The sequence below is a fragment of the Muscardinus avellanarius genome (assembly GCF_963383645.1).
Source record: "Muscardinus avellanarius genome assembly, chromosome: 18".
In the NCBI taxonomy this organism is placed as follows: Eukaryota; Metazoa; Chordata; class Mammalia; order Rodentia; family Gliridae; genus Muscardinus; species Muscardinus avellanarius.
The window spans coordinates 5,964,840-5,992,828 of record NC_137804.1 but is presented as its reverse complement, the minus strand read 5'-3'; the positions used below and the strand labels follow the sequence as shown (position 1 = coordinate 5,992,828).

At 59.8% G+C, this 27,989-nt stretch overlaps 1 protein-coding gene across 2 annotated transcripts; it reads right to left on the bottom strand.

The window, feature by feature from the left end:
- Positions 1-26,797, bottom strand: VIPR1 (vasoactive intestinal peptide receptor 1; the record flags this gene model as incomplete). 2 transcript variants are annotated; one of them, XM_080714948.1, is made up of 13 exons in its annotated part: positions 1-192; positions 1,002-1,043; positions 1,244-1,373; positions 3,722-3,813; positions 4,634-4,700; positions 4,945-5,005; positions 5,802-5,955; positions 8,061-8,193; positions 8,545-8,648; positions 9,740-9,846; positions 12,048-12,155; positions 17,324-17,429; positions 26,702-26,797. In XM_080714948.1, the coding sequence occupies 13 exons, from the start codon at positions 26,777-26,779 to the stop codon at positions 1-3; spliced, it is 1,374 nt and encodes a 457-aa protein (XP_080571074.1). The 2 variants fall into 2 exon arrangements, with proteins under 2 accessions (XP_080571074.1, XP_080571073.1); XM_080714947.1 differs by having other exon boundaries at positions 8,545-8,651; positions 26,702-26,779.
- Positions 26,798-27,989: the final 1,192 nt, after the last annotated feature.

The window sequence follows — 27,989 nt, the reverse complement described above, 5'->3', positions numbered from 1 at the left end:
TTAGACCAGGGAGACTTCGGCCTGGAAGCTGGAGGAGCGGCGCGCGCTGGGGCTGACGCGGGTCAGCATGGAGACCTGCGTGCTGCTCGTGGCGCCGTTGCTGCCTCCCCACTGGTGCGGGTGTTTGGGGTTCCAGCCCAGCACGCCCTGCAGATGCCAGCGCCGCCACTTCCGCCGCAGCTCCGCCTGCACCTAGAAGGGGGGGGGCGTTCAGGCCGGCGCTCGCCGCTCCCTATTTGGGGTGCTGAGCCAACCGGTCACATCCTCTAAGTGAGAGGCCCAGATGCTGGCTTTGGACGTGCAGAGCTGGAAGCCGGTTGGGGCCAGGCTCAAATCAGAGCCAGGATCACAGGGTGCCGGCCTAGGGAGGATGCTGCCTGGGGGTGGCTGCACCCCGGATCTTCTCACCCCTGCACTCCAGCGAGCTGGACCTCATCCAGGTGGATGTTCCTGCCCCCGACCAGGGCTCCACAGAGACTCTGCTTCGGCTCACCGCCCACCCCCACTCACTGCCCCAGCCACATAACTAGAAGCTTCTCCAGCTCTGCCAAGCTCAGCAATCAGCCCCCCACCCTGGGGGTGCTGGAATGCAGATTCTAGGCCAGCAGGTCTGGGGTGGTTTCGGAGATGTGCAGTTTTTTTTTTGTTTGTTTTGTTTTTTGCAGTTCTGGGGATGGAACCCTGGGGCGTTCTACCTCCAAGCTACACCTCTGGCCTGATCTTTTATTCTTTATTTTGAAACAGGGTCTCACTGAGTTGCAAAGGGCTTCGCTAAGTAGCTGAGGCTATCTGTGAACCAAAATCCTCCTGTTTCAGCCTCTCAAATGCTGGGATTGCAAGCATGCGTCACCATGCCCGGCAAAGATGTGCATTTTTTAACCAGGTTCTTGTCTGAGGACCACACTTGGAAGGGCAAGGTCTGGCCCGTCCCTGTGTCTGCACACAGCCCACCCGGGTCTGCGCTCTGGGCCTGGGAGGTCAGTTCCCTAGCAGGGGCTTACCTCGCCATTGAGGAAGCAGTAGAGGACGGCCACCACAAAGCCCTGCAGAGGGACAGCAGAGGTGAGGCCCGCAGACCTCGGGCGCCCCAGCCCGTCCGGCCCCACACTGCCCCCGCCGTGTTTCCCTGCTTAGGCAACCCAGCAGGTATTAGGAGGCAGAGGCTGGAACCCAGGGGCCAAGGGCCCAGCTGGCTTTCCTGAGAGGCCAGAGAGGAAGCCATCCCAGAGCCCACGGTGCCTACCTGGAAGGAGCCCACGACCAACTCAAAGACCATTTTCACTTCTGCCTTGAAGTTGTCGGGAAAGAAGGCAAACATGATGTAGTGTACTCCAAACAGCGGAATCAGCAGGAGCGTGGACTTGGCCAGCCTCCTGCGGACAGGGAGGGGCAGCTGTGGGTGTGTGCGGCTATACCCGTGGCCGCCACAGACCTGGCGTGGGGGTCGTTGAAGCACCAGACGCAGGCGAGAGGAGGGACCGCGGGCTCCCCTGCCCCTCCGCGTCACGCCCACGCTGCTCCTGCTGGGCATCCTCAGCACCACTGCCCTCTTGTCCTTGGACCCCTAGGCTGGGGGGAGTTCAGAGAAAGAAGCTTCCTCCGTTGTGACCCTTCCGGAGGAGAGAGGCAAGTGAGGGTGATGTATCACAGTGAGATGTTCCGGGGCCCAGGGACATCTGAGATCCTGCTTTCCCGCTCCGGGCCTCAGTTTACCCAGTCTGTGTAACAGGACACAGTCAAGTTCCAGAGACGGGTCCACTGTAAGCTCGGAAGTGCTTTGGGTGCTACAGAGCACGGCACATCCATGGAAGACCACTTCTTCATTGGGAATGAGTACTTAGAGGAAGTCCTTCCAGCTGGGACGCCATGTGCCCCAGGCCACTTGGGTAGGGGTGAGTGCCTGAGTTTGCGCCTGGCCCCCGGGGGTCAGCCTGGGCTAACCAGTACCGCTGCCTAGCTTTGGCTTTTCCGCTGTGTGCCCCCTCCTCTGAGATCGTACGCCTCTCCCCACCTCTCCACACCAGTGCACACACTCTCAGCATGCGCCCAAGGGCCAGCCTCGCGTGCTCAGCACGCCGAAAGCTCTCCTCTCTCCCAGGGGACCTCCCAGCTAGGTCTGTGCACCGCTGACCTTACAGCTGGTCCAGGCAGTGTAAGCCCGTGCAGCCCTGGCTGGGAGGTCTGAGAGAACTTGGTGATGGCCGTGGGGTGTCTCTGCCCCTCTCTCTCCTGCCCTGGCTGGCAGTCAGTCTAGGGAGGCCCAGCCTGGGACAGGGAAGCTGGCCTCGCCCTCCCCATTCTTTCCTGCGCCTGTCTCCCAGCTACGCCGGGATCCCGCTCACTGCCCACCCCTCCTGGGCTGCAAACCTATCCCACATTCTTGTGCTGAGGCTGACAGATGGAGTCATGCTTTAAATCGAAGGCTTATGGGGAGGTGGAGAGTGGGCGCTGACAGGCCCTCCTCGGGGGACTGCTGTCTCCTTTCCCACCACCCTGCTGACAGCTGTTCCCACACACCCTCTCGGGCCGGTCAGAGCCTCTTCCTCAGATTCGAGTGAATTTGAGCCACTGTGTGTTGGCGGCCATGGGCAGGGGAGGGGCCGGGCTGTCCCTCAGCCCACATTAGACCCGCACAGGACCCTCCCTTCTCCAGCAGGAAGAGGAGCCCCCAGCCCGGCAGCGGAGGATGCTGTCACTCCCAGAATGTGTCTTAGTCTCATCCGAGAGACTCACACGCTTCCAGAATAGAATCCTAAATCCAGCAGCTCGTGACATTCTAGCCGGGAATCTCAGGACCACAGCACACGCTTCCCCAAGAGGAGCCAGGCCAAGAACATTCTAGGTTCCTGGGACCGGAAGGCCTCCGTGGGCTGCCAGGTTTTTCCTGTCTCAACAGCTCTGAGGCTCCATCTCCTGTTCCCATCCGCGGCCATGCAGACCCTGCTCGCCTTCCCATGAGCGACTTCTCCACATTGACATGTTTCTTTATTATCTACCTGGTGCTCCCACAAAACCCGCCTCTCCCTGCAGTCCTCCCAGGCACAGGGAACAGATATCACACCTTCCCAAGCAAGGAACACAGTCCCCCAGCCATGGACTCTACACCCCGCTCTCCCTGCCCAGGGCGTTGCGCTTCCAAACCCTGGGGCGGAGGGAGTGTGTCCGTGGGGCCATTTCCACGGGCCCCGCGGGATGAAGGGAGATAGAGCATGAAGATCCCTCTGCACCTGCCGCACATGCCCACTGCACATGTCCCCTACTGCTGAGGAGGCTGAACCTGGCTGTCCCGTGCAGACTGGGGCTCCCCCGGGGCGTTTCCCCATGGGGCACTTATTGTACCCTTTTCCTGTACCATGAACACCCTAGGGACGGGGCACACGGGGTCAACAAGACACAGGCTGTCTCTGTCCTGTCGAGCTCAGGGGTTTGGCAGGAGGCGCTGCCTGGGAAGGATGGCAGGTGAGCGATCGCAGGAGCAGCCATGAGGCTGGGGGCAGCGGACGTGGGGTCCCAAGGGCAGCGGCTGCCGGGTTCTGCGGGCAGTGTCGTGAGGAGTGTGGGGGTGGGGAGTGTGGGCAGGCTGAGCTGATGGGGGCAGAGGTGACCAGAGCAGTGTGAGGTTCTGGTGACCCTGAGGTTTGGAGCAGGGGGCTCCCGGGGATCCGGGTTGACTTGGGTTGGGGGTGGGGGTGCAGGGGCCAAACACTGGGCCCACACTCACGAGTACGGACTGCTGTCGCTCTTCCCGATGTCCGGGGGCCGCAGCTTCTGGACCAGGATTCGGATGATGCAAATGAACAGGATGAAGTTCACCTGTCGGGTGGGAGCCCTGAGGTCACCACTCGCAGGGGGGTGCCCGTTCCCTGGGCCCCTGAGGTCGCCACTCGAGGGGAGTGCCCATCCCCTGGGCCCCTGAGGTCGCCACTTGCAGGGGAGTGCCCATCCCCTGGGCCCCTGAGGTCGCCACTCGAGAAGTGCCCATCCCCTGGGCCCTTGAGGTCGCCACTCGAGGGGAGTGCCCATCCCCTGGGCTCCTGAGGTCGCCACTCGGAGGGGTGCCCGTCTCCTGGGCCCCTGAGGTCGCCACTGGAGGGGTGCCCGTCCCCTGGGCCCCTGAGGTCGCCACTGGAGGGGTGCCCGTCCCCTGGGCCCCTGAGGTCGTCACTCGGAGGGGTGCCCGTCCCCTGGGCCCCTGAGGTCGCCACTGGAGGGGAGTGCCCATCCCCTGGGTCCCTGAGGTCGCCACTCGAGGGGAGTGCCCATCCCCTGGGTCCCTGAGGTCGCCACTCAGAGGGGTGCCCGTCCCCTGGGCCCCTGAGGTCACCACCCGAGGGGAGTGCCCGTCCCCTGGACATAGCCTGTCCTCTCCAGCAGGGCCCTGATTTCTCTCCATCACCTCGCTGCCCCCGCCCCCCCGACAGGTCATCTGGGCTCTACCGCACATCCCTAAGGACCATGACTCCCAACCCACCCAGGGAAGAACTGGTGACCTGGGGCGGGGGACGACCCTGTGCCAGGCAGGGGGAGGCCGAGGGCTCGGTTCTAACCCAGACACCGATTTCCTGAGTGATTTAAGCCGCCTACCCAACCTGGGCCTCAGTTTCCCCCCTGCAGCGGGTGGGAGAGGCTTTACCAAGATGGAGGCCAGGATCGGAGCCTTTATGATCCACCAGAGTGAGGATTCAATGGTGTCCCAGCACCTGAGCAGCGTTGGTGGGGGAGAGAGAGACTGTCCTCAGCCAGAGGGTCAGCTGTCCCCTCCACTGTCCCCGGCTTGGCTCTCAGCCCTTTGGAGACCATAGGCTGGAGGCCACTGTCCCCCAAGTCATCTCCGACCTGCCCCCTGGACCAAGGGCTGGGGTCTGGCACCTGTCACCCACCCTGGGCATCTCCCCCAAGTGATAGTAGCCTAGGGAAGGACAAGAGGACAGGGTGATGGCTCACCCGTAATCCTCAAAGAGGATCCTGGTGATGGTCCACACGATGATGAAGGTGCTGGGCAGCCCTGCCAGGGCCCAAGGGAGGGAGGACGCGATGAGGAGGGAGAGATTCGGGGAAAGATCCAGAGAGGGGGAGGGAGAGACAAGGGGGTTTTCAGGGATGCCAACCTCATTTGCACAGGTTGTACACTGTGCAGAGATACTCTCTTGAGGCATCTGATGAAACCTACAGCTGAGAGGCTGTGTCCACCCACAGGAACATATCTCTCTCTCTCTCTCTTTCTTTCTTTCTTTCTTTCTCTCTCTCTCTCTCCCTCCCTCCCTCCCTCCCTCCCTCCCTCCTTTCCTCCCTCCCTCCCTCTCTCTCTTTCTCTTGTGTCTGGGGATGGAACCCAGGCACATTTTACCTCTGAGCTCTACCCCCAGCCCTATTTTTTGTTCTTTATTTTGAAACAGGGTCTCACTGAGTTGTAGAGGGCCTCGCTAAGTAGCTGAGGCTGTCTGCAAACCCGCGATCCTCCTGTCTCAGCCTCCCAAGTACTGGGATTACAAGCGTGCGCCGCCACGCCCGGCTTCCAGTTCTTTCTTATTTTGACAGGCACCTTAGAGATTAGCAGTGCCCTTCACGTGCCAGGGGCCTACAGGGAAGTGGGAAGATGTTTATGGATCCGTTCCACAGGGCAGCCCAGCTGTAGCCTTGAGGACCCCTGCCCAGGGCCAGGCATCCCAGGGACTTTTGTCACGGCTGCCCACGATCCTCCAGGGCGGGCACTGAGAATGCAGGCAGGGTGTCGCCCTCCCCCAGTGAGCTCCCAGGCTGTGCCCCTGTTCCCGGCCTGGCAGCCCTCCCTGGTACCATACCCCAGCCGATGAGTATGTACCCCCAGAAGTACTTCCGCTCGGAGAAGAAGGAGACGGCCAGTAGCGTGTGCAGGTAGAGGCCCTCCACCAGCAGCCAGAAGAAGTTGGCCATGATACAGTATTGGAAAAAGACCATGGCGGCTTTGCAGCCCACCTGCAGGGGAGGAACAGAGAGGGGCTCGCAGGCCGGCAGGGAGCCCTGGCTGCTACGTGCCTTAGCCTGGGTGGGGTAGGCACAGTGTGGCCCTGCCAACTGAATGTCCCTTCTTGTTTTCCCTTTTTGTGTGTGTTTGTGGTAGGGGGATGGAACCCAGGGGCATTCTACCTCTGAGCTGCAGCCTCATCCCTATTTTTTATTTTTTATCTTGAAGCAGGGTCTCACTGAGTTGCAAAGGGCCTCCCTAAGTAGCTGAGGCTGGCCGCGAACCATGATCTTCCTGTCTCAGCCTCCCGAATGCTGGGATTGCAAGCGTGCGCCACCACGCCTGGCATCCTTGTTGTTTTAAACTGTACTCGTGGCAATCCCACTACCCCTGACTCTACAGCCAGCCCCTGATGCTTTGGGACAAGTTGGCCAATGTAATTATCTATCCATTCGCCCGTCCACTGTTGCTTTACCACCAACTCACTGATTGGTCCGTGCCTCTGTCTATCATCCACACATCTTTTCCTTGACCAGTCCATCTGCTCACTCAGCTGTCTTTCATCTGTCTGCCACCCACCCACCTACGCCCACCAAGCATCCGTCCCTCCTCTGCCTACCGACCCTCTACTGTCCTCTGCTCAATCTGCCTGCCTTCATCCACTGTCCTTCTGCCCACTCACCCATCCCTGTGCCTGTTTACTCTGCCAGCCACTGGCCTGCCCATCCATGGACCCTCCCCCCCAACTCATCCATCTTATTCCAGTTAGGATTGAAGGTTTCTGGAAGAAGTAAGGGGGCAAATTCGTGCATGAGTTCGCGAGGGCTGTGGCTATGTGGGGCGGGGCCGAATGGAGGCCTGGGGGTGTGGAGTGAGAAGCGGGTGAGGGACACACATGGGCACCAGGAAAAGGGGAGGAGGGAGCCGGGGAGCCGTGACCATTGCTCCTGGGGCTGGGGGACACTGGTTCCCAGGCAGTGAGGGCAAGGGAGGGGTTGGGCAACCCAGAGGAGGCAATCAGGGCTCTGGGTGGCCCGCCTGGTGGGACCGGAAGGTCTTCTGGACCTTCTGTTCCATTTCAGATCAAAGCGAGATGTCTGGGCGCCTGGGTATAAACAGAGCCACCCTCCTCCAGGAAGTCCCCCGGCTCCCACTCCCCCTGTACCCACAACATCGGTCCCCACCCTTCCTTCCTGTGCCCGTGGCTTTGAGACATGCCCAGAGAGTAGCTCCCCTCCCTGGTGAGGGCTGGGAAGCCCCCCTCAGGGCATCCTCAGTCCCTCCAGAGGCAGGTGTGTGGACTCCCTACCTGTCCTCACTGGCGACTGCGTGTCCCTCGCCTTAGGAAAGCTGCGCTGTGTTGCTAACGAGGCGAGTTGGGGAGCGGTCCCCCTTCCTCTTTAGCAAGCATGCTGGAGGTGGGACAGCCCCAGGCTCGGCGGGGTCCCCCAGTGGCCCCCGAGGCCACGCAGCACACGCTGGTCTTTCCCTCTCTCCCCTCCAGCTGCCTGAAATGTCACTGCTACAAGCTCATTTTCTGGGAAGGACGTTCAGCTGACCCTCGATGTAAAGCACTCTGCCTGGGTCACCATGAAGCAGCGAGCCCTTGGCTGGCCAGGGCTGGCCTCTAGCGCTGTCCCGGCTCGGGGGCACCCAGAGAGGGGCCTTTAGCTCAGAATCACTTGGGGATGGAGGCCTTGGTGACTGGCCATGAACTTCCTCAGCCTCCTTCCTAGAGAAAGCCCAGAACTGCGGGGCAGGGGCCAGAGGAGGTCGAGTGGAGGGGCAGTTACTCGAGTAGGCAGGCCTAGCAAGCACAGCCCTGGTTTCGGAGGGCGGGTTGGAAGGAATCTTAGAGGTTCATGCACAGGTGGGGACACTAAGTAGGGGCTGCCCAAAGCCAGTGGCTGGGGAGCAACTCAATGGGAGCCCCCGCTGGCTGAGCAACGTCTCCTGTGGTTGGGAGGGGAGTGGGATGTGCTGGGCCACTCTTAGAGAGAGGGAGAGAAAGAGAGAGTAGGGGGAGCAGGAGGAGGAGGGGGAGGGGAGGAGGAGAAAGAGAGAGAGAGAAGTAGGGGAGAGGAAGAGAAGATGGCTAAGCCAGCCAGGGCCTCACCGAGCCCTTGGAGCAGTCGTCGAACTCCGTGCTGTCGAAGAGGGCCAAGTCTTTGATGAAGACGGCAGCCGCCCGCAGGATGAAGGACACGAAGAGGTGTGTGTGGATGTAGTTCCGCGTGCAATGGAGCTTCCTGCATGGGACGGGCACTGCTGGGAGGCCGCGGGGCCTTGGACCCCTCCCCACCAGCAGTGGCCTCCAGAGTGTAGGCTGTGCCTATGAGAGGGTGCCGTCCCATGGCACAGAGCGCCCCCACCCCCAGCCGCCCTGTCCTCCTGCGCAGCCAGGACCTCAGCCAGGGAGCGGGCCGGCCCTCGGTGCCCCACCTGCAGGTCCAGGCCAGCCTGGGGGCTCTAGGCTGCAGGGGCACCTGGGGGAAGCCGGTGGGACTGTGAGCTGCCCGGGCCTGGGCAGTGCAGGGGACAGGATGTCCTGAGCCAGGCTGGGCTCACCCACAGAGTGACCCTGGCCAGGTTTGTTTTACCGGAAAAGGCTCAGGATAGCTGTGGCGATCAGCAGGGTGGCAAGGGACAGGCTGTAGCCTATGGTGTAGCCGGTCTTCACGGAGTGGTAGAACATGGTCTGCTGTTGCTGCAGAGAGGAGGGCGAGGACCTTGGTGGGCGGGCAGGCTCCTGGGGGCTGCACCCTCCGCCTGCCCGAGCTGCTTGGCAGATGAGGAGGCCCCAGAGCAGCGGAGCCCAGGACCCCCAACCATCCAGTTTCCACAGGCCAGACAGAACTGAGCCAGGCTGGCTGGGTTGAGTCCAGTCCTCTACTCCCACGTGAGGGTATGTTCACGGGCCAGGCCCTGCGTTCGGGTCACTCTTTCTTCACTCATTCGACCCTGTGTCCGGCCCCTCTGGACTCTGGGACCCCCGGTGAGCTCTCTCTCTCTCTGCACGGCCAGCGGGTGCAGAGTGTTGGTCAACAAAGATGCGGGGTGTAAGTCCCACTTGGAGCTCCCCGGGACCGGGGGCGGCAGGATGAGAGCCACCTGGCTTCTCCGAGGGAGGTGGGACCTCGCCAGGCTCAAAGACGTCTCGCTTAACTCCGTCTCTCATGTCCTGTCCATGGACCCACATGCCCGGTGACAGTCACTGGGCACGCCCTCCCCCACCCCCACACCTGCCTGGGGCCAGGAGGGGCCACGGGAACTGGGGCCTCTGGCTCCGCCCACGGGCCTCCTAAGTCCTCTGGAGACCGCTGCTCCCTTGGGAGCAGGGAGAACTTATCTGAGGAAGGTGCCTGGGGTGAGCCGATATGATCACAGACAGGCGCGCGATTGTGTCTGCACCCTGAAGAAGTGAGGGCCCCTGGCGAAGGGCTCCCATCAGAGCCCAGCTCCTCACCACGCTGCTACATGGCCCCCCAAGTCCTTACAGCGACCACCTATGCCTTCCCTGTCCAGGTCCTGGGGACAATGGCCCTTTCTTGCCCCCCCCCCCCCCGCGCTTGCTGCTGGGTGTCTGAGGCCGGTTCCTTCTGGATCTGCACCTGGATGTCTTCTCTGGACACTGCAGCGATGCTGCCTGCCTATCCCCGGGCAGTGGGGGGGCAGCCCCTCTCGGGGGACTATTTCTGCTCCTCTGCTCCGCAGAGAGCTTCTAGAAATGCAGGCTGGGAGAGAGGGAGGAGCAAGGAGTCCTGGGCCGGCAGGGCAGGGTGCTGGGGGGCTCACCTCTTCCAGACTGGACACCTTGTCATCTAAGCCACAGGCGATGGGGTAGGGGCCAGGCTCCAGCGGCGTCCAGCCCTCCTCGGTGCAGTTGCGGCTCACATTGTAGCCTGGCAGGGTGGGAGGCAGGGGATAGAGGCTGGAGTTGGGGTGGGCCGGGCGCTGGAGCAAGCTATGGGGCCTCTGTGCGGGGCACCAGGCAGAAAGCTTAGCCCCACTCCACCAAGCCCTGGTGCTGACTGGCTCCGGCTGCCCTCACCCAGACAGATGCCCAGGCCATCCCTAGGGCTCCGGAGGCTGGAGGATGTTCTGCACAGATGGCAGAATCGTAGCAGACATTCCCAGACTCAGCTTGACCCTTCTCGTCTTGGTCTGACTCTGACCCAGGGCAGTGCAAACTCCAGGCCTTGTCTCGGACTCAGCCTGGAGCCTCTTCACAATGACCCCTGGCCCCTGGATGAGCTTGTTTTTTGTTTTTTTGTTTGTTTGTTTTGCAGTACTGGGGATGGAACCCAGGGTATTCTACCTCTGAGCTACATCCTCAGTCCTAATTTTTATTCTTTATTTTGAAAGAGGGTCTCACTGAGTTGCAAAGGGCCTTACCAAGTAGCTGAGGCTGTCCACGAACTGCGGTCCTCTGGTCTCAGCCTCTCAAATGCTGGGATTATAAGCGTGTCCCACCATGCCCGGCTCTCCTGTCCCCCAACTTGGGAAGGCTAGAGGGATAGTTTTAGCACCTAGACCCTATCATAGGACCACCCTGTGGGAATTTGACCAGGGTGCCCATCCCAGGCATTAAGTGCAGACTTCTTAGGTTGGCGTGGAGGACCGGCTGGGTGCGAGGAGGTGTCCCATAGACCCCACAGATGTGGCTGACATAGACCGTGCATTTCTCCTCTCAACCCAAATAGCTATTCTATGTTTTATTCTAAAATAGGCCCGTCAAGCCGGGCTTGGTGGCGCAGGCCTATAATCTCAGTACTTGGGAAGCTAAAACAGGAAGGTCACAGGTTCAAAGTCAGCCTCTGCAGCTTGGTGAGACCCTCATCAACTTAGGAATGTAAGAAAATGCAATGCAGACCCCGGTACAGCTTTGACGGGAGCATCTGTCCACACAGACCTTGGAAACCTTGACGGGCCCACCCCGTCGCGTGCACAGAGAGTGCTGTTCCCTCGTCTTTGGATGTTCCAATAACAATATCTGCTTACCGACCCCCCTTCCTTGTGTAACTGTTGGTTGACCTTATCCCAGTGTTGTCCTGAAAGGCTGTTGCTCAACGGCGGGCCAGCTGCTGTTCTCTTTAGACCCCATCCCAGGTCCCTCACCCCAGCCTCATCCCCACCCCGGATCGCTTAAGGAACTCCCCTGCTTGAATCCTCTGTCTCTATGCTTGTACCACTGCCCTCCCCAAAAATAACAAGGGAGACCTTTTTTTCCAAAATAATAAAAAAAAAAAGAACCAGGTGTGGTGGCACACCACCAGTCCTGTCCCGGTACTTGGAAGGCTGAGACAGGAAGATCACAGGTTCAAGGACAGCCTCAGCAATGTAGTGAGATTCTCAGCAACCTAGCAAGACCTCATTTCAAACACAAAAATTAAAACGGGCTGGGAGTGTAGCTCAGAGGTGGAAGCGACTTAGCACACCTGCCTGTGGTCCCCGGCTGCCCCTTCTCCCTCCCAGCACCCTTCGCTGCCTTTGAGACATCCATTTGTTGTCTCATGAGGTGTCTTTCCAACTAGAGCCAGAGGGCAGGCAGGGCGGCTGTTCCTAGTGTCCCCCGCTCACAGTTGTCTAGCCCAACGCTGCTCGTGCTAACAGGTGCTTATCCACAGAAGGGAGAATGGCCAGCTGTATCCAGGGGCCTTGACTTGGAGCAAAAAAGCCTGCATCCTAAAGGGGCTCCCTTTCCTCTCCGTCTCACGTGTGAGCGCTCATTTAGGCAGAACTTGGCAAGGTGTGTAAGCAAAGCTGTGCGGTGGCTTCATGGGGTGCAAAAGGTCATCGGCTCCGGGCAGGGAAAGACTGAATCACAACCGACTAGCCCAAGACAACAGGAACACGATGGCCATAATGTAATCAAGTGCCTGCCAGTCAATCAGTTATCAATGGCTCAGCAAATATTTAGTGAGCCCTTCCCATGGCTTATCTCTATATGAAGAGCTAATCAAATCCCACGAGTCCTTCAGAGATCCAGCGCCAGGTCCTCCTCTGCCAGGGAGCCCCCTGCTATTGCCCTAGCCCCTCTGAACCCGTCTCAGAGTTGAGTCCCTGCTCCAGCTGCCCCTGCCCCGCAGCCCAGAGCCCTTACCTTGAATGGGGGAGAAGAGTTTGAAGATGATGGGGCAGGCCAGGACCACCATCTGGCCCCGAGGGGTGGCCGGCCAGCAGGTCAGGTTGTCCCACATCTTGCTGCAGCCTGTGGGGTGAAGGCAGAGGACACGGGGGTCACCAGGTCTCTTCCCCTTCCTGCTGGGCTCCCACCGCGAGGTGCTCCCTCTGAGAGGAGCCCCAGCTCTGCCCAGGGTGCCCACGGAGAGGAAGGCCTGGCTACCGACCACAGTTCTCCTCGAGGACCGCAAGGATGAAGCGTCCCCTGGGGGTGTTTTGAACACTTGGAGGTTTTGTTTGTTGCAGTGATGGACAGCCTCACCTGGCATTTGCCTGACTGTTTGGGGGGCTCAGGGGTGTACTCTTCTAGGTCCTTGCCTTTGCTCTTCAGGAGCCCAGTGCCCCCGAGGGACTAGACTCCCCTGGACCCCTTTCACCCCCTTCTGGAGGGCCACTTAATTGTCTCTTTGCAATCCTGCCAGTCCCATAGATTTGCTCAGGAAACCCAACCCCGGAGCCAAGGGAGGCCAGGCAGGTTACCAGGGTGGTCCTGCACAGTGATGGGTCTGTACAACTTTCAGATGGGCCACTGGGCCTTTGTGCAGGGAAGACCTTTTTCAATAGCTAGAGTTTACATTCTTTTTCCTTTTGATGGCACTAGAGGTTGAACCTGGTTGGGGGGGGCATTCTACCTCTGAGCTACACCTCCAGCCCTTTTTATTTATTTACCTTTTTTTTTTTTTTGCAGTATTAGAGGTGGAACCCAGGGGCATTCCACTTCAGAGCTACACTCTCAGCCCTATTTTTTAAATTTTAATTTCTAATTCTGACACAGGGTCTCACTAAGTTGCAAAGGGTCCCACTAAGTAGCTGAGTCTGTCGGTGAAATGCAATCCTCCTGTCTCAGCCTCCCAAATGCTGGAATTACAAATATGCACCACCACACCCGGCTTTCTATTTTTTATTCTTTATTTTGATAACAGGGTCCCACTCAGTTGCAGAGTCTGCCCTCAAACCTGCCTCAGCCTCAGCCTGTAGGAAGGCATGTGCCACCACACCCGGCTTCCATAATTTTTTTTTTTTTTTTTGGTGGTACTGGGGATGGAACCCAGGGGCCTTCTACCTCTGGGCTACACTCTCAGACCTATTTTATATTTTATTTGGAAACAGGGTCTCTTAAGCCAGCCAAGGCTGGCTTCGAACCTACGCGATCCTCCTGACTCAGCCTCCCAAGCGCGGGGATTACAAGCGTGCGCCACCACGCCCGGCTTTCATTTTATATTTAAACCCATGGCATTTGTTACACGCAATTGCATTTAGTGTACACAAGGTTTCCCGGGAAGGCAACCGCCGAGTAAAGGGAGAGAAGAATGTGCTTGGTTCTGAAATTCAGGAAGAGTTGCTGGGCGTTTGAGAAGCTCGCGTCACCTGCAGCAGCGCTGCCTGTGGCATGTGAGTCACCGGCACAGCCCTCGTACAGCTCAGTCTGCATCTACAGCTCACATTCCCTGAGTTTATATTTATAGGTACGACCTTCAGACTGTCTCTTCTATCGCGGGGCGCAATCAGGCCGGAATGTGTACCCAGCCTTTTATTATAAATGGCTTTCCCTTTTGTTTTTCTTTTATATTATAGCTAGAACATTTTTTTGGCAGCACAACGTGTGGCCTTTATTTTTATGATTTGTAAGAAAACTGACATTTTGCGTTTCCAAATTATTATATTACCCAATTACCCGCAGCAGTTTAAAGAACTTCAACGGGATCCTACTTGCTGACACAGCAAGGCTATCATTCCACACATCCGAAAAGCAAGGCTTGTCCCAAGAGGGCCTATTCCAGACCATCACCTTCTATAAAAATTTTAAAAAAAGAAAAACGAATCTGCGCATATTCTAAGCTTCATTTTATAATAGCAAAAAGTGGCCTTAGAAAAAGCGTTTGTTATAAACGGAGGTCTTAGCGGGATGGAGAGCAAGTATATACAGGTGCAGCTGGGTCATGAGAGGCTGCCTGGGGCTCCGAGCCCCATGGCCATCCTCGCTCAGCTGGGCTAGGGACCTGATGCAGTGCTTTTTCTGCACAGCTGCGAGTCTGGGGGGCCTGACTGTTTGTGGGCCTCAGGGGTGTACTTTTCTAGGTCCTTGCCTTTGCTCTTCAGGAGTCCAGTGCCCCCGAGGGACTAGGCTCCCCTGGACCCCTTTCACCCCCTTCTGGAGGGCCGCTTAATTGTCTCTTTGCAATCCTGCCAGTCCCATAGATTTGCTCAGGAAACCCAACCCCGCAGCCAAAGTCAACGCCAGCTGGGCCAAGCCCAGCCCAGCCCAGTCCGAAGGTTCCCAAGTTCCCAAGAAGGGGGCCTGGGAAGAGGAGGTGGAGATGGCCCCACTTGGGGAAGAGCCTCGGGGCTGAGTGCGGAGTGGGTTCTAAGGGGGGGGGGAGAGCGGGTGTGGCAGTCAGGTGGACCCGCAGCTACAGGCTGAGGAAGACACCTGGGTCTCCCGTCTGCTCAGCCAAGTCAGCCTTCCTCAGTCCCTCAACCATCCACCTGACCTATACTGAGGGCTCCGGCAGCCTCCAAGGAGACCACGGAGGAACCTGTCCGGCCAGTCAAATCCTGCAGGTTTAAGACCCTGGTAGAAACATCCTCACAGGCTGACGTAGCTGTGGTATGTGCTTGGCACTGCTCTAGCCTCTTGAAACGAACGGCTTATTTAACCCTTCCATTTCATACGTGAGCGAAACCCAGGCAGGGCGATTAGGCATGGCCGAAGGTCAGAGCGCTGGCGAGCGGTCCGGCTTGTTTGCTGGGTCCCTCTCCTGGTCTGAGGGGCTCGACGGCATTGCTTGGGGAAGGTCGCTGCTGCTAGACCTTGTTTACCCCTCTCCGACAGTGCTGGCCACACCCTGCTTTGCAGGCTAGCTATTGTGTCTGGGTCCCCGCCGGACTTCAGGCTCTGAATCTTCAGCTGCAAGCACAGGCTGGGGCGTAGATTCCAGGCTGGGTTTCTGGCCCGGAGCTCAGCTCCATAGGAGTGAGATACCAGAGAGGCAGAGTGGGCCCTGCCCTCGGGTGGCCACATCGGCCTCAGGGAATCTCAGCATGACCACGGCTGGGCTGCGAATGGTGCTGGGGGACCGGGCAGGGACAGGGAAGAGGAGCCATTAGGGGTGTGATCAGGGATGCTTCTATCAAGAGGCAGGACAGAGCTGATTTGCTGAGGCCGTGAGTCAGGGGGGGTGGCCATGCTTGGTCCTGGAATGGCCTCTCGGCCTGAGTGTATTCCCTGTGTGCCCACTGGGGGCCATCACCCCAACAGAACAGCCCAATCCAGAGCCTGTGATGAGGGCTGGGGAGGCAGGGCAGTATGGGGTCACTGCTGCGTCATTTTCTGGAATTATACACATACACACTCACAGGTATTCCCAGGCACACAAAACCCCAGACACGCATGCAAACACCCATACAGGGACACTTACCTGGGCAGCGAAAGACCAGACACAAGCACACAGACACAGAGAAATGCACAACTCAGAAACAGACCCATTGGACACCACGGGCATTTGCACCAAGAAACAGACACAGTATACCGGGCAGACACATCTAGGCATGTCCAGGCTTCAACAGACACACGCTCCCGAGTCCTAGACACACCAAGTCATGGCACCAGACCCCAGGGGACAGGCACCGTCCCCAGCAGACGTGGGCCGGGAGCATGTACCTGCTAGTGCAGGTTAAATATGGTGGCCCGCAGGGTCACGGGCAGACCTGCGCCCTCAGCCCCATGCCGGCCCTCCTCGGATCTCAGGCTGGCTGCTGAGTGGCAGAGCGTTGGCACGTCACAGGCAGCCTGTGCCAGCTGTGATCTCACCGAGATGACGGAGTAGCCTGCCCCTGGGGCCGGGGAGGCACGGTATGGGGTCTGTGGTCTGGGGTCTGGGCCTCTGGGGCCAGACCATGGGCTGGCAGCCTGCCGAGGCCGCGCCCCGGGCCCGCCTCCTGCCCAGGCCGGGTGGGTGGGGCGTGTAGGTGGCACAGGGCCACCGCCTCTTGACCCAGGGCGCCTTGTAGGCCTCACGAGACAGGGACATTCTTACTTGGGACCCATGGGGCAAGGCCCATCATGCCCTGCGGCTGCGCACATTTGCACACGGCAGCCTGGGTACCAGGGCCAAGAAGGTGGGGCGCGGGAGGGTTACATAACTGTCCGCCTCAGGGAGGTGGCCGGGGAGCCAGCGAGACACAGAGGTGCTTCCCGCCCCGGAGCAAGGCTGTCGTGTCACCTCAGGAGCTAACCCTGGGCAGGCACAGCCACGTCATTGGGCCCGGTCCCCGGCGAGCCCCGAACCTGACACCCACCCCCTGCCCCACAGGCACAGGCAGCCAGCCTCTGTGCCCCCTTCCCAGGCCCTCCCAACCTGCCTGGATTTCCAAACTGTCTCAACGCCAGGCTGCCGTGCCCAGGGGAGGGTGCTGGGCTTGGACCACTGGACACCGCTCCTCACTGCCCACTGGGGCACTCCCAGACCCCCGAGGGGACTCTCTGAGCTGACCTAGACTGTCCACTCAGCAGGATGATGAAATGGAGGGCCTGTGGACCTGCTGAGGGTGGGCTGGGCTGGGGAGGTTGCGGGTGCTCACACCACCATCAGCCTCTGGGCATGGCGGCCATGGAGCAGGGCCTCCTTTCCCGCCATGATGCGCATCTCAGACCCACCCAGACTGGCTTGTTGCTCCTTCTTGCGCTGCACTTCCAAGAGGGCTTTGAACGCCCGTGTGGTCCCCCGCTCTTCCTCTGAGGTGCTAACAGTTCTGGGGCCAGGTCTCCCTATCCCAGCTCCACCAAATGTGGGGTGGGGGTGGGGAACCTGACCTGGAATTCTCCCTCTGGGATGCCTGCCCCTCTGTGGGCTGGGCCCCGGGCCCTGGGATCCGCCCGCCTTGTTGTCCACAAGCCCCATCACAGGGCACCCTGGGCCTTCCGTCCACCTTTCCTGAGCCCCCAAGGGCAGAGTTGGTGTTACAGCTTTCACAACTGCACTTTCGTGAGCTCTCCGCTGACGGCTGGGCGCTCCCCAGACCTGGGGTGGGGCGCTGAGAACCTGAAGGCCTGGGGTCCTTCCTTTGTCCATCTGCCCCCCAACTTCTCCTCCCCCTGCCCTGTGACCCCGCAAGAGACGAGGATGGGATGGGAGGGACCTGACGCGGGCGCGGCCTTGGGCTCCGGCGGGCGGCCTCCCTGCCCGCGGGCCTCACCTGTGGTCTCGTTCTCCTGCTGGGCCTCCTCCAGGCACTGCTGGTGCTGTCTCTCCATCATCTGTAGGTAGTCACACTCCTGATGCAGCCTGGCCGCCCGGCCGCCCTGGGGACAGAGGCAGGAGTGCCCATCAGTCTTGTCTCCAGCCTCCAGGAGCCTGGGCAGAGCGGGGCCCAGGCAGGCGGCTGCCCCGGGCGGATCCAAGTCCCGGATAGAAGCCTCATCCCAGCCCCAGGCTGAGCCCTGGCTCCACCTGGACAGCCCACGCTGCCGTCCACTGTACCCAGAGCCAGTCTGACTTGAGGACACAGCACGGCTTCTCAGGCTTAGAGCCCTGAGGCGGCCCAGGGCTGTCTGCCGCTGCCCAGCTGGGCCGGGGGTTCTCTGTCCTTGTCCCCATCTCCCTGGGTGGGTGGGGCCCAGCTAGTGTCACCCAGTTATGGGGAGCTGGTTCCTGGGCCAGGCCTGGGAGGGAGCCTGGGGCCTGGCTGAGTGTTTTAGCCTCCTTCCTGGTCCCGGAGCTCCTGCCAGGGACCTCCCCTGGCTCCTTTACTCCTAAATAATTCAAGCTATACGAGATCTAACCAAGGCCAGGGAGGTGGGAGGAAGTTTCAGAGACCCCTCCAAGATGTCTCGAAGTCTCGCCAGGCCTCCTGTGTGTCTGGAAGGTGGGGAAAGGGAATGAAAAGGCCGACGTGGCCCCCCACCGCCCTCCACTGTGCCTGGCGAGGGAGCTGGCTGAAGAGAGAGCAGATCAGAGTGGCAAGACCTGTTGGCACCGGGGCAGACATGTGAAGAGGGGCAATGGCCATTTAGCAACCAATAAAAAACAGGATTTGGGTGGAGAAGGAGGGTGAAGTTCTTGACGCAGGAACAGATGGGGTGGTGGCAGCTCCTGTGTGTCTCTTTGACTTCAGGGAAGTGCCCGCCAGGCCTGGAGATCCCGCATCAGTCTCCTTTCTATGCCCTGGGAGGAGAACAGCTCAGTTTCCCATGGGGGCCACAGGAGAGAGTCCAGCAAGACCTCCCCAGAATCAGAGACACTCAGCGTCTCTTCCAAGTTGTCCTTCACATCCAAGGAGAACAGGGTCTTTACCTCCCTGGGCCTCAGTTTTTCTGGAAGCAAATTGGGCCCCCCACCACCTCCCCTGAAGACTTGAACGTTTCTGGAGGTGGGTGCCTGGGAGGAGCATAGGGGACCCCTTTCACTGATCTAAGTAATTCCACCCCAGCAAAGGTCATGCGTCTCGGTGGCGGTGAGCTCTCTGTTGCCATTAAGGGAGGACAACTCTGCGCCCAACAGGCTACACAGTGGCATCTCCTCCACCCCAAAACGCTCTCATCCTTGGCAAAGGCTTTGTGGAGCTGTACTGACTCGCAGGTCACCCACAGCCCGACTTCCCCACATTCACCTAGCATGGTGACCCACCTAGCCAGGTCCAAGCACAGGACTCCTTGTCCAGAAAACCTTGTGGAATTCCCCAGCATCCGGATCTCACCTGCCCACGGTCAGGAAGCCACACGGTGAACACAGGTCCCCTCGCTGGCCATGAACTTTGCCAGCCAATGGGGGTCAGGGCATGAGCCAGCGAATCATTTAACACTTGGCATCTGGAAGGCCAACTCCGTCCTGGAGTAGGATGCAGTCATTTGCGTAAGTGGACAAAGATTGAGGCTTAAAGGAAACGCTGTGACTGTGGGTTCTCTCTAGGGTCATGCGCTTCCCCTTTCCTGCAGGGAACCATCAATGGACTGGCTCATTCTCAGCATGTAGGTCAGGTAGATCCCAGAGGAACCCAGGGACCGGCCACTGGCACGAGACTGTTGGTCTATCTCGCCTGTCTTGGAGAACATTCTCCAGCAGGCACTTCCCCAGCCCCGTTGTCTACCAACAGGGGTCTTTCTGCTTTCTCGGACCTTCTAGGTGCATCGGATTCTCCTGCCCATTCTCACCTCCTGTCACATGCAAGCAGGACAGACGTACTGGACATCTATTGTCCACTTTCCACCATCCTAAACTCTCCTCTGGCGCCGTATCCTCATCTCTGTCTGGGAAACCGCTCCCTTTCCTGCTCCTGGTCCATGGGATTCTAATGAATCCTCTTTCAGGGGATTGACATGTGACCGAGACTTAAGCCACTGAGTATTCCTGGCCACAGCGCTTGGCCCGTGGCCCAAGGCAGGCTACTCGGAGCCAGAAGGTTCACCCCTGGGACTTCGGATTAACCTAATAGGAAAGCGGATCCGCTTCTCCCCATGGGGATGGAAATCTTGAAGGACGGACGCAGAGGCTGGAGCGTCTGCTGCCATCTTGTCTACGAGTGGAACACAGTAAGAAAGACCATGCAAATGGGGGCAGAAAGAGGGGATGGACAGGAACCTTGTCTGGGCCCCCTGAATGTAGTCAGGTCTGAAACCAGCACTTCCCACGACACGAGCCAACGCCTTTATTTATGGCTTAAACCAGATGAGTTCTCTGTCCCTGTAACCCAGTGTCCAATTCTGAGCACAGGACAATGGGTGTCCTTCTTTCCTGGGTCCTCTTAACCTAGGGCTATGACCGTGCAGTATGCCAAGACATACTTCTTTTCCAAATGCTATGGGGACCTAGCATTCCTAGCAGTTTCTATTGGCTACTCTCTGAGGGTTAGAAAAGCACTGAGTCGACTTCTCGAGCCAATTCTGTTTCCCCTGCAGCACAGCCATGCCACAGAGCCTTTCCTAAGAGGCAGCTCGGAAGGGAGAGAGACAGGTCGGTCCCGGAGTCCCTGGAGTAACCCAGGAACCCGGGGTGGCTCTGAATCAAGTGAGGGTGGCAGAAAAGACGAACTCTGCCTTTGCTGTGGCTTAGTTGAGTGACAGGCCCTATCTAGAGCCGAATGGTGGGAATGGAGACCCCAAGAGGGACCCGAGGTGACCGAGCAAACGCACGTTCCCAGAAGGGACAGATGTCTCGGCCACTGTTCTGGATACTATCATTCCTTTCCATAGCCTTGCTTTCGTCCATCTGGTCAACCATGAACCTTTAAGGGCCAGGGCCAGGACAGCTCCCTCTAGTCCTTATCACTGAGGAATTCAGGCAGACTTTGGACTTCCTCTCTCACTTATTTCCCTTTTCTAAACATCCTCATTATCCCTCTGGACTCCGGGTACACAGAGGGTTGGAAAATTCCCTGGCCCAGTACTGCCAAGTCTTCCGATCCCAGGGAAAGTCTCCAGGGTAGGAAATAGCTGCAGAGTGTGGGCTCCATACGGAATGAGCAGTAGAGGCAGGTCCTGGCAGGCATGTGAGGGTCGGCCACTCAGAGGTGGAGTTAGAGTGTCGGGGACCAGGGGACGTATGCATAAAGCATGCCTGGTGTATCCAAGGTTTCCAGAAGCCTGGTGCAGCCACAGCGAGGACCAGGGGCGATAGAAGACAAGCCAAGAGTCATCGGCAGGGGTGGGGTTGGGAAGGGTATTGGAGTGTGCGCTTCGACTCCCAGGCTGTGAGGGCTGTCAAAGATTTGAGGCAGGAGAGTGAGGAGAGGAGGTTGCAAAGACCCCTCAGGTTGCAGTCAGGGGCACTGGGGGGGCCTGAGTCTTTCTGGGGAGCCACAGGATGCCATGTGCTTCTGAAGTCAGCTCAGGGGGCTCTTTGTTCTTTCTGGGAACGTTTTGCGGAGGCAGTGCATGGGAAGTAAAAGGTAGGAAGCTCAGAGCGGTCCAGTCTACCATCTTTCCGTTACTCCGGCCCTGTACAGAAACCATCACACACTCTCCAGCCAGAAACCTCGAGGTGACAGACACAGAGGGAAACTGAGGACCCAGGGAGGAAGCTGTGTTGAGAGGCACACAGGACCTTTTTGTGTGTGAAGTGGCAGGGGACGTAGCTCTGGCAGATAGAGGAAGGGACAGGAGGAGAAAAGGGCGGGAAGGGAGGGGCTGGGGATGTAAGAAGGTAAGCTAGACTGTGGAATCTATTCGGAGGTCACAGAAGAGAGGGGAGACAGGCTCCCGGCGCTGCAGGGGCACTGAAAGGAGACCAGACCCGAAATTATCGTGAAATGACAGGAGGGAGTCTGCAGGGGTGACAGGAACGTAAAATAGCCTGAGCAGTGGCGCGCACACCGTTCTACACTGATGTGACAATTCACTGTGACTTCAGATGTGTGCATTCTACTAAAGCCTCGGGGCGTGCTCCGGGGCTTGCCACCGTGGCCCTCGAAGAGTTGGCGACACTTACTGAGCAAAGCCTGGTGTAGCAGGTCCCGGAGCCACACCGCCTGCCATTTCCTGGCTTGGTGACTTTGCCTGATTTGCCCAACCTTGTCTGCAAAGTGAGACAGTGACGGCCCCTCTGTCCAGGGTCACATGCAAATGACACCGGCCTCGCTGTAGGAGACTGCCTATAAGGGTTCTTGCCAGAGCCCCAGCCCAGCCCCTGTGAGCTTTGTGAGCCCAGGCAAGCTGAAAGTCCTACCCACCGACAAGAGTGGCCATGACCCCTAGAAGAGAGGTCTCCAGTCTGTCTGTCCCCTCGTCCCCACTGTTGCTTTGAATGTTTCTTCCTTTTCCTCTATTTCTGTATCTCTTTGCTAATTGCCCAAAGCCTCTCCTTTCTACAACTCCAGATTTTGCAAACCATACCTTCCCTTGGGGAAGAAGGCTTCCCTTGGGGAAGAAGAGTCAGTAGAATGAGAAGTGCATGTGCATGTATGTGTGCGTGTGTGTGTGTGTGTGTGTGTATGTGTGTGTGTGTGTGTGTGTGTGTGTGAGAGAGAGAGAGAGAGAGAGAGAGAGAGAGAGAGAGAGAGAGAGAGAGAGAAATATGGGGGGGGTACAGGTTTGGGCAAAAACAAAAAACAAAACAAATAAACAAATAAACAAACAAAAAAGCCAGAACTTTCAGAGCTCAGAGTGGTTCCAGGACCAGGACTCTATCACTGAGAAGAATCTATACAGAGACACCCAGCCTGTCCCCATCTCAGGGAGCTTCTTGGGTGGTTTCCTTTGGGGTATGAAGTCTGTCAGGCCAAATATTCTATTTAAGTCCTCTAGAGCCTAGAAGTCACCCTGAGCCCCCCTGAGGAAGCAGGTTGACAGGGTCCGGGTTACAACCATGGTGTTGGTAGATTGTGCTGGGTCTGGGGCCACCTGCAGAGGCCCCAGCAATAGCATGCACGCACGCACACACGCACGCACGCACGCACGCACACACGGGGAGCCAGCCCGCTGCGAGTCCTGGGTACAAAGAGTCCCCTCCGCTGGTGACTTGCCATGCAGGAAGAACTTGTTTTAAAGTCAGATAGGAGGAGATACGGATCCTCCTATCTGGAGCCACACAAGAGAGCATGCTTGTCAGGCAGACCCTGCCCACGGAAGCCGGGCGGCAGGCACAGTGCCAAGGCAGGCTGCTCTCTCCCCACGCACCTGCCTGCCGGCCATCCTGCCCTATCAGACACAGACGGGGAAGCTCCTGCGATGAGACAAAGCCCTGGTGTCACAGTTCACGTTGTGTCGCTTGATTAAATGTGGGCAGGGACATTTAAATATTAGACATGAAGGAAACTAATATTCAAATTTTGTTAGGTGTGCTGATTCAGGGTAAAAAAAGGTGAGGTTGTCTGTAACTGACTTGAACAGACTACAGCTAAGAAACAAAACAAAGCAAAAAAAAAAAAAACAAAAAAACCCCCGATGCACTGGGCATGGTGGCACCCACCTATAGTCTCAGTACTTGGGAGGCTGGGACAAGAGGATCGTAGGTTCAAGACCAGCCTCAGCAGCTTAGTGAGGCTCTCAGTAACCCGGGGAGACCCTGTTTCAGACAAGACTGGGCACATTCAGAGTAGTATGGCCGTAGAAGGGGGAGACCCTGTTTCAAAAATAAAAAGGAAAAATATTTAGAAAAGAGCTGCGCATATAGCTTGAAGATAGAATACCTGAGTCAAATCATCAGTCACACACACACACACAAGAACAATCAAAGCCCCCACCAAAACCAAACATTTCAAATGATGCAAACTGATGTTAACCATTATCAAACCTAGAAAGCAAGTACTTGTGTGCTCATTATACTATTTTTTTTACTCATCTGTTTGAAAAATTTTGCAATAAAAGTAAAAAAAAAAAAAAGTGGTGGTACATTCCATTCAGGAGGCTGAGACAGGAGAATTGTAATTTCGAGGCCAGCCCAGGAAGTTTAGCGAGACTGTCCCAGAATAAAGAGTAACAAGGGGCGACCACCGTAGAGCTTTTGCTTAGCGTGTGGGAGGCCGTGGCTTTGATCCCTAGTACCAGGAGTCAAACAGAGCCCCTACAGGTGGTGGAAAGATTAAGCTATCTCCCCTTCTTCTGAAGAACCTCTAAGATGTGCAAGACAGCATGTGCAGATTGGAGTTCTCCTGGGTAAGCGTAGCCTTTAGTCCCCAGTTCCATTCCTCATCCCAGTGGAGGGCTGCAGTGGGGGGTCCAGGGATGGCTGGAGGTGGCAGGCAGATGGAGCCCAGGGTGGACTGCCTCCCCCACCCAGCCCTCTCTGGGCCACCTGCCTGGACCTGGAGCTCCGTCCCTCAGGGTGTGTGACCAAGTCCCGAGGATGGAGCTTCTGCCTGTCCTGGCTGGACAAGGGTCCATAGGTCTCCCAGGCTGGGGCGTGCACGGTCCCTGGGGTTCCCACAGCAGCCCTGCAGAGTGCAGCCCTGCTCCACAGAGCGCCTGGGGCCGCAGGCGCGAGGCAGAGCCGGCCCGCTGGGCTGTCTTCCCAGCTCTCCTGCACGGGGCACAGGATTCTCGCTCTCTCTTTTGAGGGGAGGAAACTGAGGCCCTTTCACGGAGATTAAAGATGCTCCTCTGTCAACCGTCCATTGCCCTGGAGTGGGATGGGGATCAGGCTTCCTGTGCTCCCCGCAGAAGCCCCAGAAACCTCAGGGAAGGCCAAGTGTCAGGGCCGCAGAACAGGGGGGTGGAAACTTTCGAAAGAACTTCCTCTTCCAGTGTGCTTTCCCCCCGGAATCCCTGGGCGGCCCAGCCAAAGCTGGCACTCCACTGCAGGGGGAGCCCACCCAGCGGCAGCAAGACTCCAAGGCCAAGAGGGGGCTCTGGGGACAGCCCTGGGGCAGGCCCTCAGGACAGGCGGCCAGCACCTTGCCTCAGAGAGGAGCAGCAGGGGCCATGGCCGCTCCCCACCCTGGGTCCCTGGCTCTCCCAGACTCTAGGGGAGCTGGGGATTCTCTTCCTTTCCTCCTCCTCCCATGGAGATGGGAGGTTGGCCCTGTTATCTTAACTTTGGAGGTTGGCCCTGTTATTTTAACTTTTCAGGGCATCGTCCTGCCTCTGCCGGGAGGCCCTCCCTAACTACCCTCTCAGTGTCCCTGTCCCCTTCTGAGAGGCTGCACCCCATCCCGCCAGGACTCCTGCCCCCAGGTCCCCGGGCACACTGTCCTCCAGCAGCCTGGGTGCTGAGCAGCCTCTGCCCTCCACAGGTGCATCTGCAGGAGGAGGCCTGCACCTGCGGTCCAGGGCGGCCGCGAGGGCCTGCGGTGGCCTTGGGTGGACTTCCTCCTCCCACACTGGAGTTTTCTTTCCTTATTTTGCTTCCCTGTTCAGAGATTTCCTCTTCCCTGGCTGAGGTCAGGACATCATAAAAGGGAGTGATAAGACTTTGGGCTTTTAACTTGAACTTTGCAGCCACCATTTTATGGCTCTCCTAGGGCCTGCCCCTCCCTCAGCCCCGCTCCGGAGCCTGGCTGGGGGCAGGACTGCCCAGGAGTCAGTCTAGAGGGAGAACTGGAGGGGGAGCGCCTCAGTCTGGCCGGCCTCCTGGGGGCTGGTCGAGTCTCTGCACCTAGTGGACCCAGCCGCTGGACTGGGTTGTCAGAACTGTGGGAGGGGGAGAAATCCCCGCCCTGAGCCGTGGGATGGGCACAGAGCCCAGGCTGGGAGGTGAGTGGAGCCGAAGGTAGGGTTGGGGCAGGAGTGGGGAGGCTGAGAGTGTTAGAGCAATCAGGGAAGGTTGTCTGGAGGAGGTGCCAGGGTTGGAAATTAAACGAACAAGATGTGGAAAGACAGGAGGAATTGGAAGAGCTACACTTGGACTATCTCAAGATGGGAGGGCAGACAGAGTGGCCTGGTGTGACAGACCCCCCAAACAACAACACACCCTCTCGGCACCGCTGGGCTCAGAAGCCTCCAAGGATGAAGGAATGTGATGCTGATGGATGCCCAAGGCCAGGGTTCATCCAAAGAGTCGGTAGCTGCGACCCAGGACCCAGGGCGCAGAGCCAGAGGGCAGCTGGCTGTCTAGAGGCCCTGTGCCCCCAGGCGTGGGGCTGCAGGTGCCTTGGGCTCAGGGCCTGGTAAAGCTTTGAGTGCTCAGGGGGCTGTCCCTGGCTACCAATGGCAGCTCAGTCCTAGCCAGGTAGTGAGCTTCCCGGCCCTGGGGTGTGCAAAATGCCAACTGGATGGCAAACGGGTGCCTGCGGGGTGGTGGTGATGGTCAGCTGACCATGGATAGAAGGGACCCCCACCCTCTCTGGCCAGCCTGGAGGCCCCTTGTATTTTAAGCCCTGCCCAAACAGCACCTCCAGGCTCCTGGAGGCCACAGGCAGAGGTCCGGAGAAAGCCAGCCTCCTTCCAGGTCTGACTGGTGGTGGGCAGGCGGCTCTGACTCTGAGCGCCACTTGGCCCGTCTGTAAAAGGGGCTCAGCAGGCTCAGAGAGCCCGAGGTCTTCTCTGCTCCTAGAGGGCTGACCCGCTGCTGCCCTGAGTCCCCGGTGCGCGCCCACGGTCTGGTCTCCACAAGCACACCACCTGTGGGGCACCGGGGCACGCACGTGTCAGGCACCTCATGACCTTGTGGAGAGGGAGCAGAAGGAGGAGGAAGAGGGGCCACTGCTCCTTGGCCACGGGGTCCCCGCTCGGCCTCCCCAGGCAGGACGCCTCCGGCCGCCAGCCACCTTGGGCTCCAAGACTTACTTTTCTGCCCTCGGCAGCGGGAGGCGCGGGAGGAGTCGCCCGCCTTCCCCTTCCCAGCCCCTGGGCCCGCGCTGGTGTCCTGCGGAGCCGTCATCCCGCAGGTGCCCCCGGCGCCGGGACGCCCCCGCGCAGCCCCGACGGCGGCCCTCCCCGTCTGCTGCCCGCGGAGGCTATCAGATCGCCCATCTCCGCTGGCCACGGCACAGGGCCTCCTCGCCGCCGCCGCAGCCCGCGGCCAGTTCTCGCAGGCAAGTCGGAGGCCCGTCCCGGTGGAGGCGGGCTGGCCCGCTGCGCCCGCTCGGGGGGGGGGGCTGCGCGGCAGAACCCGGCCCGACGCCCACCCCCGCGCTCGGGTCGAAGATCCGGTCGGGGCGGAGGTGAGAACCGGGCCGGCGCCCAGCACCCCACCGCACACTCACCGCGGGCCCGAGGGCGCAGGCGAGGGCTCCGGCCAGGACGCACAGCCAGCGGGCGGGCGCGGGGCTCGGCGGGCGCATGGCGGCGGAGCCCGGGGCGGGCGGCCAGCCTGGCCGAGTGGCGCGGGCGCGGGGCCGGGCGCTAAGAGGCGCGGCGCGGGACTGGGCGGGCCGCGGGGGCTCGCCTGACGGGCGGCGGGCCCAGCCAATGGGCCGGCGGGGGCGGGGCCGCCGCGCAGGTAGGGGGCGGGGCCGGCGCCCCGAGCCCCCGGCGCGATCCCACGCGGCCGTCGTGGGTCGTGAGCACGCGGACGCCTCGGGCCTGGGGGCTCCCCCCGGCGTGTCCGGACGCCGGCGCGCCCCACCTTCCCCGCGGGGCTCACCACGCTCCCCAGCGCGGCGCTGCGGGCTCCCGCCTCCGCGCGCCCCCGCCGCCCCGCGCCCGGGCTCTGCACGCCCGCCCGGAGCCGCCGCCTCCGGGAAGCCTCCCCGGCAGCCTCCCGGCCCGGATTGCAAGACAGCGACCCGGGCGCGTGGTGTGACTGTGTCCAGGGCCCCCAGGTCATCACGCGCCAGAGAGGCTGGGCGAAGGGGGCGGCGGGCAGAGGGCGGCCCCACCCCAGGTTCCCGGGTGCAGCTCGGGTCAGGGGGCGCCCTGGAGAGCGCCCTGGCCCTTTCCACACCCGGGCCTAAGCCGCTCCAGGGCGATCCGCCGGCCGGGCCGGGCACCTGCGAGGCGGGCTGGGCCGGGGTTCCAGCGCCCTCGCGCGGGGAAGGGGAAGCCAGAGCCCCGCTCGCGGGCCGGGCGCCGCGGCGGACCCGAGCAAGCGGGGGACCTCGTCCTCCTCCCGCCTTCCCTCTTTCTTTTACAGCAGGGGAGACTGAGGCCCGGAGATGGCCCAGGACCCCGGCTCCCGCCTGCGGCCAGGCGGACCAGTCCCGGGACGACTTCCGCTAGCCTCCCCCACCGCCTGTACATGGAGCTCGGTTTATTCGCCGCTAGGACAGGACGCGGATTCTCCAGCTCTGAGCCTGGCGAGCGCGTCCTCCCGCGCAGTAAGCAAGCTGGCGCCGCAGAAGCTGGGGCGCCCCTGCTGGCGGGTGGGGTTGGGTCGAGGGGTGGAAGGAGAGGCTTTGCCCAGCGGGGTCCGCGAGCGGAGTTCCCCGGGCCTCGGGGAGCTCCGGCCTGCAGCGCGGGTAGCTCGGGCTGCTCCCTGCTGGGGTGGGGGCGGGGCGGGCCTCAGGGGAGTCGGGAGAAGCGGGAAGGGAGGAGCACCCAGCCCCCTGCATC